General features: G+C 29.7%; 1 protein-coding gene and 1 long non-coding RNA gene across 3 annotated transcripts; both read right to left on the bottom strand.

The window, feature by feature from the left end:
* Positions 1-4,876: 4,876 nt before the first annotated feature.
* LOC121227910 (uncharacterized) lies at positions 4,877-5,570 on the bottom strand. The gene is made up of 2 exons (XR_005925443.1): positions 5,239-5,570; positions 4,877-5,127 (listed from the first exon to the last, which is right to left on the bottom strand). It is a non-coding gene; the product is annotated as an uncharacterized lncRNA (long non-coding RNA).
* A 1,096-nt stretch (positions 5,571-6,666) lies between these two features.
* On the bottom strand, positions 6,667-8,661 carry LOC107948755 (pentatricopeptide repeat-containing protein At1g63330). 2 transcript variants are annotated; one of them, XM_016883392.2, is made up of 2 exons: positions 7,322-8,661; positions 6,667-7,108 (listed from the first exon to the last, which is right to left on the bottom strand). In XM_016883392.2, the coding sequence occupies exons 1-2, from the start codon at positions 8,538-8,540 to the stop codon at positions 6,669-6,671; spliced, it is 1,659 nt and encodes a 552-aa protein (XP_016738881.1). In that variant the 5' UTR covers positions 8,541-8,661; the 3' UTR covers positions 6,667-6,668. The 2 variants fall into 2 exon arrangements, with proteins under 2 accessions (XP_016738881.1, XP_016738880.1); XM_016883391.2 differs by having other exon boundaries at positions 6,667-8,440; positions 8,537-8,661.
* Positions 8,662-12,589: the final 3,928 nt, after the last annotated feature.

Raw genomic sequence — 12,589 nt, 5'->3', positions numbered from 1 at the left:
TCAAATCATCTACAATATATATATATTGTTATGGTTGGCTTTTTGCAGGTGAGGCTGGGATGTGGGAGGAAAAAAAAGAAGAGAGGGAGAGGGAATGAAAAAAGAGATAAAAAAAAGGGAGGGAGAATTAAAAAATAAAATAAAATATTGTATTTTTTAATTTAAAGTACATTATATATTTATTATTATAAATTTTAAGAATTTTTACTAGCTAATAAATTGTTTGATATAAATTTCCATACATTTATTTACTTTTTTTTTTAAGTGCAATGAATTGGCTCATTTAATATTTTTAGTCTTATTGTAAATATAATCACAACAATGTATCGATAACTATATCTTGAATCAAACTAGAATAAAATCTAGAGATAACTCACACAGTTTTACATAAAGTAAGGCTCGAACTTGGAACTTGAGAGTTCCGAGGATCTTAATCTTAACATTAATGGTCCATTTGGATAGCTATTGAGATTGGCTCCGGTGGAATTAAAAACAATGGTGATATAAAGTTAGTTATTGTAGCTATAAAATTGAATATTGTAGCTGTGAATTTAAAACAAGTGATTAGATATATCTTAGGATTCAAATGCAGTTGTAGTAGTGAGGTGAAAATAAGAAATGACTATTATGGACGTTACGATGTGTAATGAAATTAATAAAATTCAATTTATATCAATATAATATATAGTAGAATCATATTTATTTTAAGTAATAATTAACAATTTTCCATATTATATTTATATCAATAAAATAAAAACAAATATTTTAAAAAATTGAAGGGTAGTACATGAGAATATTTGTATATATATTTGAATGATTTTTTTACTCAATTAAAACATTAGTATATATTATTTACTTGTGATCTTATAATATTTGAACAAAATTATTTTATACAATAGTAAAATTAATTAAAAAATATTGTAAAAGTAAAATACAATGAGTAAAAGTGGAAAAATGTGTCGGGGTGAAAGGTAATTTTTTTAGGAGATATTAGTTAATACAATGGTGGAATTGCTTTTTAACTACTATCAAAATTCATAAGTTAATTCCGTCTCCCCTCCTTCGAAATTTTTTAACTTCGCCTTTGCACCATGTAATTACTAAAAAATTATTATTTTAATTAATTATTTATTATGAATTAGTTCATATTACTTAAAGGCATAAGAGAAATCATATGATTATAATTACACTTCCATTTAATTTTTTAGAGTGTTTTTTTTAATTAATCATAATATATTTTTATTGTATTTCAATTTATCTCTTATTTTATATAGTTTATCAAAATATTTGAGTGCAATACTAATTTTCTTAAATATTTTCTGTATATGAATTTATTTCAAGTTTTGTATAATTTAATAAAATTATTTCAATTTAATTCTAATATTTAAATAATAATTATTAATAAAATTTAAAATTTATAATAATTTTTAAACCCGGGCATAGCTAGGTAGAAAATTCTAGTTAATATAATTTTAAAAAATTTAATATTTGATAGTATTTTCTTTAAAGGGAATAAATTATAATAGGATTATCCTAAAAATATTTGTTTCTTGGAGAGGATGCATCCAATCCTCAACTTTCTCTCTTCTTCTCCTAAAAACAAATCCTTTGATTTCTTCCTTCCTTGTGCTGCTTATTTAGATATTTTAGTACCCAATTTTGATATTAAATACAGTTATAGGCACGTTACCCCTCCATACCTCGCTCGGAAGGCTTAACGCTACTAAAAGACTCATTAGTTTATAATACAGCTAGAGGACTATAGCCAATAGCCCCCTCACTCTACCCTAAACTCTCCGTGTGGCTATCGCCCTCTCTCCCTAATTTTATGGAACGCTCAGGAGGGGTAGCCACTAAAAACTAACAACAACAATAACAGTAACCTTCGGGTGCTATAGCCAATAGCCAATAGCCAATAGCCAATAGCCAATAGCCCCCTCGCTAGTGTTTGTGCCCCACAATATTTCATAATACCATAACAACAGTGGAGCATCCGAACTGGAGTAGTAATCTCAAATTTAGGGGTAAATAGGAACTATGAATGAACACATAATCAAAATCCATTCTACCTGACCAGTAGTGCGGGAATCGGTGGTAGACATAGGAGCAGTCCCGATGAGTTGAGGCACATTTCCCAGAGGATATGAACCGTCTTGGCGCATAATATCCAAGTTAACTGTAAAACAATCTATCAAAAACACCTAGTTAATCGAAGTAATCAAAAACACACATCAGACAACTGTGTATCAAAAACCAAGAAATAATTCAGACGGACTCATTTGACATTTTGAACTGATAATCCAAATTCCATATTCAATTGCATTCAATGTGACTATAAAATTTGAAACTAATAATAAGGAAAAGAAGACTGGATTTATTAGATTCTAACATCTAAGATGAGATCAACAAATCTGCAGACAAGTCCTTACAGACAATTTTCTGAAGAAGCTGTGCTGCCCTTGAGGTATAGCTGTTTTCAAGAACCCCTAGATCATTACTTTATCACATTACAAAGTCCATAAAACATTCCTCAAAGGTACAATTTTGTAAGGGTTGAAAAGGATGTTCAAAATGAAAGACTCAAACAATGCAATATATAGTAATCGAAAACCCAATCAAAAACAGCTAATAGGTATACCATTAGAAAATTTATAGAAGAGAATCATCGAAATGTTTTATCTGAATGCGAAACAACAATTGCATAATGATATTGAACCAATTTCAGAAATATATAGAAAGATGAGATCATATAAACACAAGACTATAACTATTTCTTCATTACAAGAAAAAGATGAAATCAAGTCCTTACCTGCTCAATGTCTTGCTTTATCATTGTGTCCACAATATCCTCAATTTAGAAACATACCTTGCAATGACTTTCTTGTTCATAGTGTCAGTGGTACCTAAAGCTTCAAAAATCATCACCTCCTTGCAATGTGATTACTCATACCAAGAATTAAGCAAGGAAGGGATTATTTCTGATGTTGTAGATAACAACATTTGAACAATTACACATGCCATGAATTAAGCATAATTGGTAATAACAATATCGATCTAATGCCTTTCACCTTCAATTCCAAATATTGGGTTCCAAACCTCTTACTTCCATCATACCTAAAAACCCAACAGCTTTATTAGCATTGTATTGTAAGCAATTAAAAGAGAAATTTTAATTTGATTACAAAATCCATTAATCAAAGTGGAAAATTTTACAGCATCATGTTGAATACCTAACTTTAGCATTTCCCCTAAACAGAAAACCCAAAATCAATTTCGCCTAATTGACAAGAGAGCATTTAATCAAAATGCTAAAAGCACTATCGAAGCGTGAAATTCTTACTTAACATTGGTGTGGGTAGCAATAATGTAAAAGGAAGAGTGGAAAATAGAAAGACTCCTTCCACCATTAACAAGTGAAAGGAGAATAAAGCGTAGCCATACGGCGGCACTGCCAGAAAGACTTGCATTCTCATCAATAAATCTATAAGCTCCATGATCTAAAATCGGAGAAACAATATAAGAGTTGGTTTATGTTAAACGGTCAAATTTTCCTATTAGTCCCTGTACTCTGCTTAAGTTATGAATTTTTTTAATTTTAGTTGTGCAAAATAAATTATTTTAGCAAATTAATAACACTCAGACATGTTTGTAAAAATAGAATCTGAAATCCTCTTTACAGGGTTGTAATGCGGAAACAAGGTTGTGAGCTTATGACATTTTAGAGGAAAGATATCTATGGAAATCTCCAATATGGAGTTATCCATAAGCGACACTTTCTCAATATCCACCGTCCATTCCTTCTCTTTCAGTAACTTTTCTAATTGGAAACTTGCTTGTATCACATTTCGAGGATTCATATTTGTGATGGATAATGTCATGTCTCTCACTGCATCATGCATCTTCATTTTGCTATCTGGATAGCTAACATCTTCCAACTTTCTTCAAAATAGCATGGCCCTTATCTTTCATTTCGTCTTGTATCCATTTCATGTATGAAGCTCTCGTCAATCCCATCATTCCAAAAATCATACATGTAGTTTTATTAAATTTTTTTACTTCAATTTCTACAACACTTGTTCTCTCAAATGCAAGGCATTAAATTTTGTATTCTTAGATATATATATTAAAAATTTTAATATTATATTATTCGATATTTATGAAGTTTTGAAATTAAATATATCCTCGGCTTTAGAAACCATCCCTTCCTTACAATGTGTATTATACGTAACAACATCAAGCTCAATGTCCTCCTTTATCATCATGTCAACGGTTTCTACAGCTTTAGAAATCATGCCTTCCTTACAGAGTGCATCAATCAATATAGTATACGTGACAATATCAACCAAAATATTGTTATCCACCATTTCATTCAAAAGCCTTGTTGCCTCCTCCTACTGGCCTGATTTACACATATCATGAATTAAGCAATTATAAGTAATGATATTTGGTCTAATGCCCTTAACTTTCACTCTAAAGAGATCGAGAGTCTCCTTTAACATCCCGTTCTTACAAAGACAGTCAATGGCAGAATTATATGCTAGAATATCAGGTTGAAAACCTCTGCCTTACATCAGCTTTAGAAACCTAACAGATCTATCAGGATTGCCGCTCTCACACAACACCTTTAAGCACTGTACTGTAAACAATAAAATCAGGTTGATACCCTCTTTCAGTCATTTCATCGAACATACTAACAGCCTCAGAAATCTTATTTTGATTACAAAGCCCATTAATCAAAGTCGAAAAAGTTAGAGTAGGCTCAACACCTAACTACAGCATTTTCCCCAAAACAGAAAAACCAAAATCAATTCGGGCTAGTTGACAAAAGCAATTAATCAAGATGCTCATAGAATACAAAAGCAATTAGTCAAGATGCTCATAGAATAAACATTATGGGAAAGGCCTAATAATTCCATCTGGCTACACATGGAAACAACAATGGCATAATGTTTCATTCTAACAATGGATGCTAATAATTTAGTGAATTCCACAATTGAAGGCTTTGGGTACTTCTCAATCATCTTATTGCCCAAAATCAAAGCATGATCAACATTATCGAAGCGGTGGTCTCTTTTTCCCTTTCCTCTAAGCTCTAACAGGCATGGACATGGGTTTCTTACTTTAGGCCTTCGATGTGGGTAGCAATGGTGTTAGAAGAAGAAGAAAAAGAGTGGAAATTAGAAAGATGGCTTCCACCATTAACAACTGAACGATGAATAAAAGAAGAAGGAAGCTTACCCATATCTTGAAAGTAAGCAAAATGGGAGCTTGAAAATGAAACCACAAATGGCGCCGGAAGTACCACAAGAAGTGTAAATTTTGGTTTGTGAAGTGCTGTTTAGGGAAAGGGTTGCTAGCGTAATTTGGGTAAATTAATTTAAACAGTCAAATTATCTAATGCATAAATTACAGATTTAGCCTCCATTTTTAATAGTAACAGTTTGTTAAGTTCAATTAGGCCTGCCCTTAAAGTCATTTTGAGGTGAGATCGTCCAGGATCCAAAGTTGAAAGGATCCAAAATATTATTTTACAGTTTTTAAGGGGTCTAAATTTTTTTACTAACTTTTAAGGGATCTAAAAGCAATTTTTCCAACTTTTAAGGAACTTAAAACTCTATGAACCTGAGTTCAATTTTCTTACTTTCAAAATATTATGTAACAAATATATTATCAGATATTTAATATCATGTCCGTTTATTATTTTCACATAACACTCATAAAAAAATATTTTATTCTAATTAAATGATTTAATAACTATCATGAGACCGAATTTGAAGTAAAAGGATTGAAAATAATCAATTTGTACATATAATACAAGACTAATTATATAATCTTATCTCTCAAACTCAACTGTAACCGTTTACGTTAGAACTCAAATTACAGATTTAAATTTAAACAAATTTAAATACATGAAATAAATTCATAACTTCAACATAATATAATGACTAAAGCAGAGTTTCACTTCAAAGAATAATTTGCTAATTATTTTGTCTCAACATAGCTCACATTTTGCAAATTATCATAATTATTTGATTTAGAATATATCTTTCATAATTAAGTTTGTTAACTTCAATTTTATTATTTTCATATAATTCTCACAAAAAATTATCTTATTTTAATTAATAACACTTAAATAATTTTAAACCAGAGTATAGCTAGGTAAAATTTTCTAGTTAATGTAATTTTAAAAAACTAATATTTGATAGTATTTTTTCTAGAGGAAAAAATATCATATGAAACTGTTATTTCAATATAAGAATATTAAATCAGATTTTTACTCCTCGTTTTCAACATTTTTCACCTAAAAAAATCATATTAAATAAGTATTTAATAAAAGATTTAATCACCTCTTCATTCAAGTCAAGACTTTAAATATTTATATTTAAAATACATCTCTTCTTCTTATTCACATCTTTAGAAATTTAATTTAAAGGCTTAAATATAAAAATCTTTAGTTAAATTATCATTTTCGCCAATATAATATATTTAATTTGAAGATTTATTTTTTATATTTTAATTTAGACATAATTAATCCTTATACCACTATTACAATTATGTTTTTGTCCAAATTATAAACACGATTAAAAATTTAGTAGTTAATTAATGTGAAATTAAAAAAATTCCAAATTGTACATGATTTTTTTTAATTGAGAAAGCAGTGGAACATTTCAGAGCAAGATTGATTTATTAAAGTGTAAGATGAGATCTATAAATAAGGTGACAGTGAATATGTCAGCACAAAAGCCCTTAACAACCATTTCCGTAAGAAGTTGCGTTGCCTTTGAGATATAGCTATTTCGAAGGAACCCCTGAATCATTACATTATAACAGCAACTATCGGGCGAACAATCATTCTTTCCCATGCTCCCAAATAACGTGTATGCTTCATCTAGCAATCCATCTTTACACAGCCCATTAATCATTATACAGTATGTGTAAACATCTGGTTTGAAACCATTGTTTGAGAGTTGATGAAATAATTCTTCTGCAACCTTGATATGCCCAACTTTGCACAACCCATCAATTAGGATAGTATATGGGACAATATCAAGTTCCAACCCACTGTTTCGCATTGCTTCAAAAAGTTTCAATGCCTCTTCGATATGACCTGTTTTGCATAAACCATTCAGCAAAATCAAACAGGTCTCTATATCTGGAATTTGTCCAGAAGCAAACACCTTTCTAAACAGTTCACAAGCAGTTGAAACTTTCCCTAACTGAAACATACTCTGAAAGAGAGTGCTGTATGTAACAATATCCAGGATTGGTCCCTTTCGAGATATTTCATGGAAGAGTTCCATTGCTTCGTCTAACCTTTTACCTTTGCAATATCCATTGATCATGGTGTTGTAAGTAACTATATCAGGTGCACAACCCTTCTCAATCATCAAGTTGAAAACTCCTCTAGCTTTATCCATTTCATTCTGCAAGCAATGACCATTAACTAATGCACTATAGGTAATAACATCAGGCTCAATGCCTCGTTTTATCATTGTGTCAACAATATCCTCAGCTTTAGAAACCATCCCTTCTTTGCAACGTGCATCAACCAACGTAGTATACGTGACAACATTGGGTTCAATGCCTTGCTTTCTCATCGTGTCAACGATCTCTACAGCTTTAGAAATCATTCCTTCTGTGCAAAGTGCATCAATCAATATAGTATACGTGACAATATCAAGTGAAATATTGTTATCAATCATTTCATTCAAAAGCCTTGTTGCCTCCTCCTGCTGGCCCGAATTACACATACCATGAATTAAGCAATTATAAGTAATGATATCTGGTCTAATGCCCTTAACCTTCATTTCCGAGAAGAGATTGAGAGCCTCCTTTAATAGCCCCTCCTTACAAAGGCAGTCAAGGATGGTATTATATGCTACAATATCAGGTTCAAAACCTGTGCCTTCCATTAGCCTTAGAAACCTAACAGCTCTATCAGTATTGCCAGTCTTACACAACCCCTTAAGTATTGTGTTGTAAACAATCAAATCAAGTTGATACCCTCTTTCAGTCATTCCATCGAATATACTAATGGCCTCAGAAATCTTACTTTGATTACAAAGCCCATTAATCAAAGTCGAAAAAGTTACAACACTAGGTTCAACACCTAATTTCAGCATTTTCCCAAAAACAGACAACCCAAAATCAATTCGACCTAATTGACAAAAGCCATTAATCAAGATACTCATAGAATAACCATCGTGGGAAATTCCCAATAATTCAATCTGTCTATACATAGAAACAACAATGGCATAATGTTTCATCCTAACAACAGTTCCTAATAATTTATTAAATTCCACAATTGAAGGCTTTGGATACTTGCCTATCATCTTTTTGAACAAAATGAGAGCATCATCAACTTTATCGAAGCGATAATCTATTTTTCCCTTTCCTCTAACAGGCATGGGTTTCTTACCTAAGGCTTCGATGTGGGTAGCTATGGTGTTAAAAAAAGAAGAAGAAGAGTGGAAATTAGAAAGATGGCTTCCACCATTAACAACTGAACGAAGAATAAAAGAAGAAGGAAGCTTACCCATATCTGGAATCTATGCAAAATGGAAAACCAAAGAGCTGAAGTTGAAAATGAAACCACAAATGGCGCCGGCGATACCGCAAGAACTGTAAATATAAATTATAGATAAATATGGATATAAAGATTCCCAACACAACTTAGAAATGACAGGTGAAGTGGTGTTTAGGGACAGGCTAATATTGGCAGTTTTGAGGGCAATTTGGGTAATGTAAATTTTGGCTAATTTTAATTTGAATAGAGTCAAATTATGTTATTAGTTGTTATTAGACCCGCTAATGGGTCGGGGCATTTGGTTCGAAGGTCCATTCAAAAAGTGAAAAGTTTTTTACATAAATATAAGTTTGAAAAATGGGTTTGGACAAAAAAAATAGTGTTTGTTTTTTAAAAAATGAACTAGGCCTCGGGTAAGACATTTTTGCACAAGTCCGACCCAAATTCACAAAATGAGAAAAGAAATGTTATTTTTTATTATTTTAATATTATTTTATTGTTGTTTTCTTCCTATTTTACTATTATTTCATTATTATGTTGCTACTATCTTGTTGTATACATATTTTTAAAATTTATTTTCAATTTGTTGGGAAATATTTATTTTGTTATTGATGTATTATATATATTTAAAAATTATATAAAAAAATTAATGTGGGCGAGTAGGGCCAGATTCAAATTTTAGCATTTTTATTTGAATTGGACTTGGGTAAAATTTTAAACTCATTTTTCAAGTTGGGTCAGGCCAAACGAATGGGCCTAAGATTTTTGTTGGACCTGGCCCATGAACACTTCTAGTTCTTCTATTATATGTAAATTACAGATTTAGTCTCTATGCTTTTAACTAGTCATTTTTAATACTTCTATTTTTTTTTAATTTTAAAATTTCAATCTTGACCTAAATAATAATGGTAAAGGTATTTTCATATAATTAATGTCATGTCAGTTTCAGTTGTATTTGATAAATTGAAATTTTAAATGCTAAAATGTTAATTACTAAATTCATCACAAATTCTTAATCCGATCAACTAATTTAATTCAATCCCATTCAAACAACTACAATTATCTCATATTTTGTATAATGTTATAATTATTTAATTAATATAAGTTCATACCACACATACTTAAAGGTCCAATTCTATTTAGTTTTTTTTATGAAACTTTAAATTTATTTATCATTTGGATACCTATGTTATGGCCGCAAATAAAAGGCCGTGATGAATGTACACAAAATATATTATAAAAGTCAATTGATTAAATGAAACTCATTTAATTCACTTGAATCAACTCAATTTGTGAACATATGGAGAATGATTAAATTAAGATGCGAACTTAAATGATGTATTTAAATCTACACTCAATCAAGGGCAATGGAAGGGGGTCGGGGCCTAACACTCCCAGACAAGGGAAATTATGTTTTTTAACCTTTAAAATGAATAAAATTAAGAATTTGTAATAATAAAATTGTATTTTACCCTCTAAAAATAATAAGATTTTAATTTAGTCCGTTAAAAATTTATAAAAATATTAATTAATACAATAATGAAATTATTTTTTTAAGGAATTGCACTCAATTCCTCACGAATATATTTAATCAAATTAGGCTATGTAATTACTAACGAATTATTATTTTAATGCAATACTAATTTTCTTAAATATTTATTGTGTGTATGTGTGTGTATGTTAGTGTTTGGTCTCCTCTCCTCTCATTCTTTCACTTTACTAGTTAATGTTTTGGGAAAGCTCTTTATAATATGGAGACCTTAATCATCTCTTCGGTTTAAGAATACAATCGAATGGGTTTTTTTGACACATCACTCCTTTTGACCCTTTAGATACTCAAACCAATAGTTCAATTTATGTAAACCCAATATGAGTTCAAACTAGGTTTTTCTACTTTGATTTTATTTTGGCTACTATTATATTCATGCAAGACTCTTTCACTTTTTTTTGTATTTAGCTTTATTGACTTTGGTATGGATGATTTTTTTTTGGAGGTTTCGTTGATTGCAAGGCCTAGATTTGGTGGAGGACAAGGTCATCGTTAGGAGGTAGATTGAAGGAGAGGTTTGTGAGGTTTCAGTTTAGTGTCTATTAGCAATTTAAGAGCTTGGTAGGAGATTGGGAAGTGGCTAATGGTGCAGTTTGAAGATAAGTGGCTGCAATGGTGATTATGGTGAGGTGAGTGGATGTTGGGTTTGATAAAGGTAGTAAAGAACTTGGTATAATGATGGTGAAGTTGAAGATGAAGTAATGGAGCAATGGTGACAAATGGGTGTGCCAGTTCAAGAGGAGGTGGTAATGGTGATGGTCGGATGATGTAAGGAAGGGTGTTCAATGATGGAGATAGCTTGGGGTAGCTGGTGAGGTGAGGGATGTGAGGTAGTAAAGATGGTGAAAATGGCAACAATGATGTTGAAAGGGAAAGACGAGGGAGGAATGAGAAGAAAGAGAAGAACAAGAAATGAAACAAAGGCTAAAAAATTAAAAATATGTTTAAATTATATGATGATATATGAAAGCCATGTTAACTTTTAATGGACCGCATGTAATTTTTATTACATTCTTAATATCGACTAACAATATAATAATTAAAATGTTACAAGTCCATAATATTAATGAATGTTCTATAACAAATTAAAGTTAAATTACCAAAATATAAGCTTAATCAAATATAACTAACTATTTATTAACCAAGCTAAAATGCTAAGAGTCTAGTAAATTATGGTGAAATAGGTTGTTAGTAATAAAATAGTGTTTTTCCCTTAAATTATTTACTGAACAAACTTCAGTTCAACTTTAAAAAATCAGTTTAAGAAAACCTTTTTCTTCAATTGAAAGAGTTGAAATTTTTAATTTTTTCTAGGCTAAAAATAATTTTGGCTAATTAATTACCTTTTTGTCCTCGTCATTTTTCATAGTAACAGTTTCTTCTTCATTCCTTCTTCTCTCCAGTTCTTTTTTATTTTCCTTCCATTCTTTCATTTTCTTCAAGATCTTCAAGGTAAGGTGCTCTCACTCTGTCTCTTTCTTTCTAGTTTCTCTAATCTCATCTTCTCATTTTAACTTCCCATTTAATTTTTTCGTTTTTTCCATTTAAATATTTAAAATATAGTTTATATATTCTAATTACATTTTATAAGTAATTAATATTAATTACTTAGAATTATTTAAAATTAATATTTCATATATTAAAATATTAATAATAAGTTATAATAATTTTTTTATATTCTTGTTAAAATATCATAATATTAACTAATTTGAATATTATTTAAATGCATATTTGTTAATTTATCATATTATGTCTAAAATGGACATTTTATTTCTCAAAAGTATTTTTTGACAACAATGCTAAACACTCAAATCTTAAAACAAACTTTTCAAAAATAATTCTCAAAAGCACTTTTTCACTACACTTTTTAAAAGCACTTTTCAAAAATAATGTTAAACTAATTGTCAACCTCATTAGTTTAAATAGAAAACGCGATCTTCTACTAACTAAATCCAAATCATTGATTTATTGTTTCTTTTAAGTTTTCATTGGAGTAAAGGAGAATCAATATTTTTCAACATTATTTTTGAAGGTTACCTAAAATAAAACTTCATCAAAGTCAAATTTAGGACAAAATTGAGAATAATAGGAATAAATCTCAAAAGTATATACGAGCTTTAGTTTAATGTGTAATTTTGTACATTAACTTTGATTTTGTACAATTTTATACATGAAATTTTGATTTGATCAAATTCTCAGAAATTATCAATAATATTATTGATATAGCATCCTTTTATGAATTGCATATACAAATAATTAGATTTATCCAATATAAAAATACTTTGACGTATTTATTTATTTCTTTTTTTTTTGTAAATGATGTATTTATTTCTTTAAATGTGCATAATTGATCAAAATTAAATTTTCATGTGATAATTGCACCAAATCAAAGTTGATGTATCAAATTGCACATTGAATTAACTCCATGTATACTTTTGAGATTTTTCCCAGAATGATATTATAAAATATTAAAGACGAATGCAAAAATTTTGTGTTAAAAAGTGTAACATCCC

This window comes from Gossypium hirsutum, chromosome A04, assembly GCF_007990345.1.
Source record: "Gossypium hirsutum isolate 1008001.06 chromosome A04, Gossypium_hirsutum_v2.1, whole genome shotgun sequence".
NCBI lineage: Eukaryota > Viridiplantae > Streptophyta > Magnoliopsida > Malvales > Malvaceae > Gossypium > Gossypium hirsutum.
This window is presented reverse-complemented; position numbering and strand designations above follow the sequence as displayed.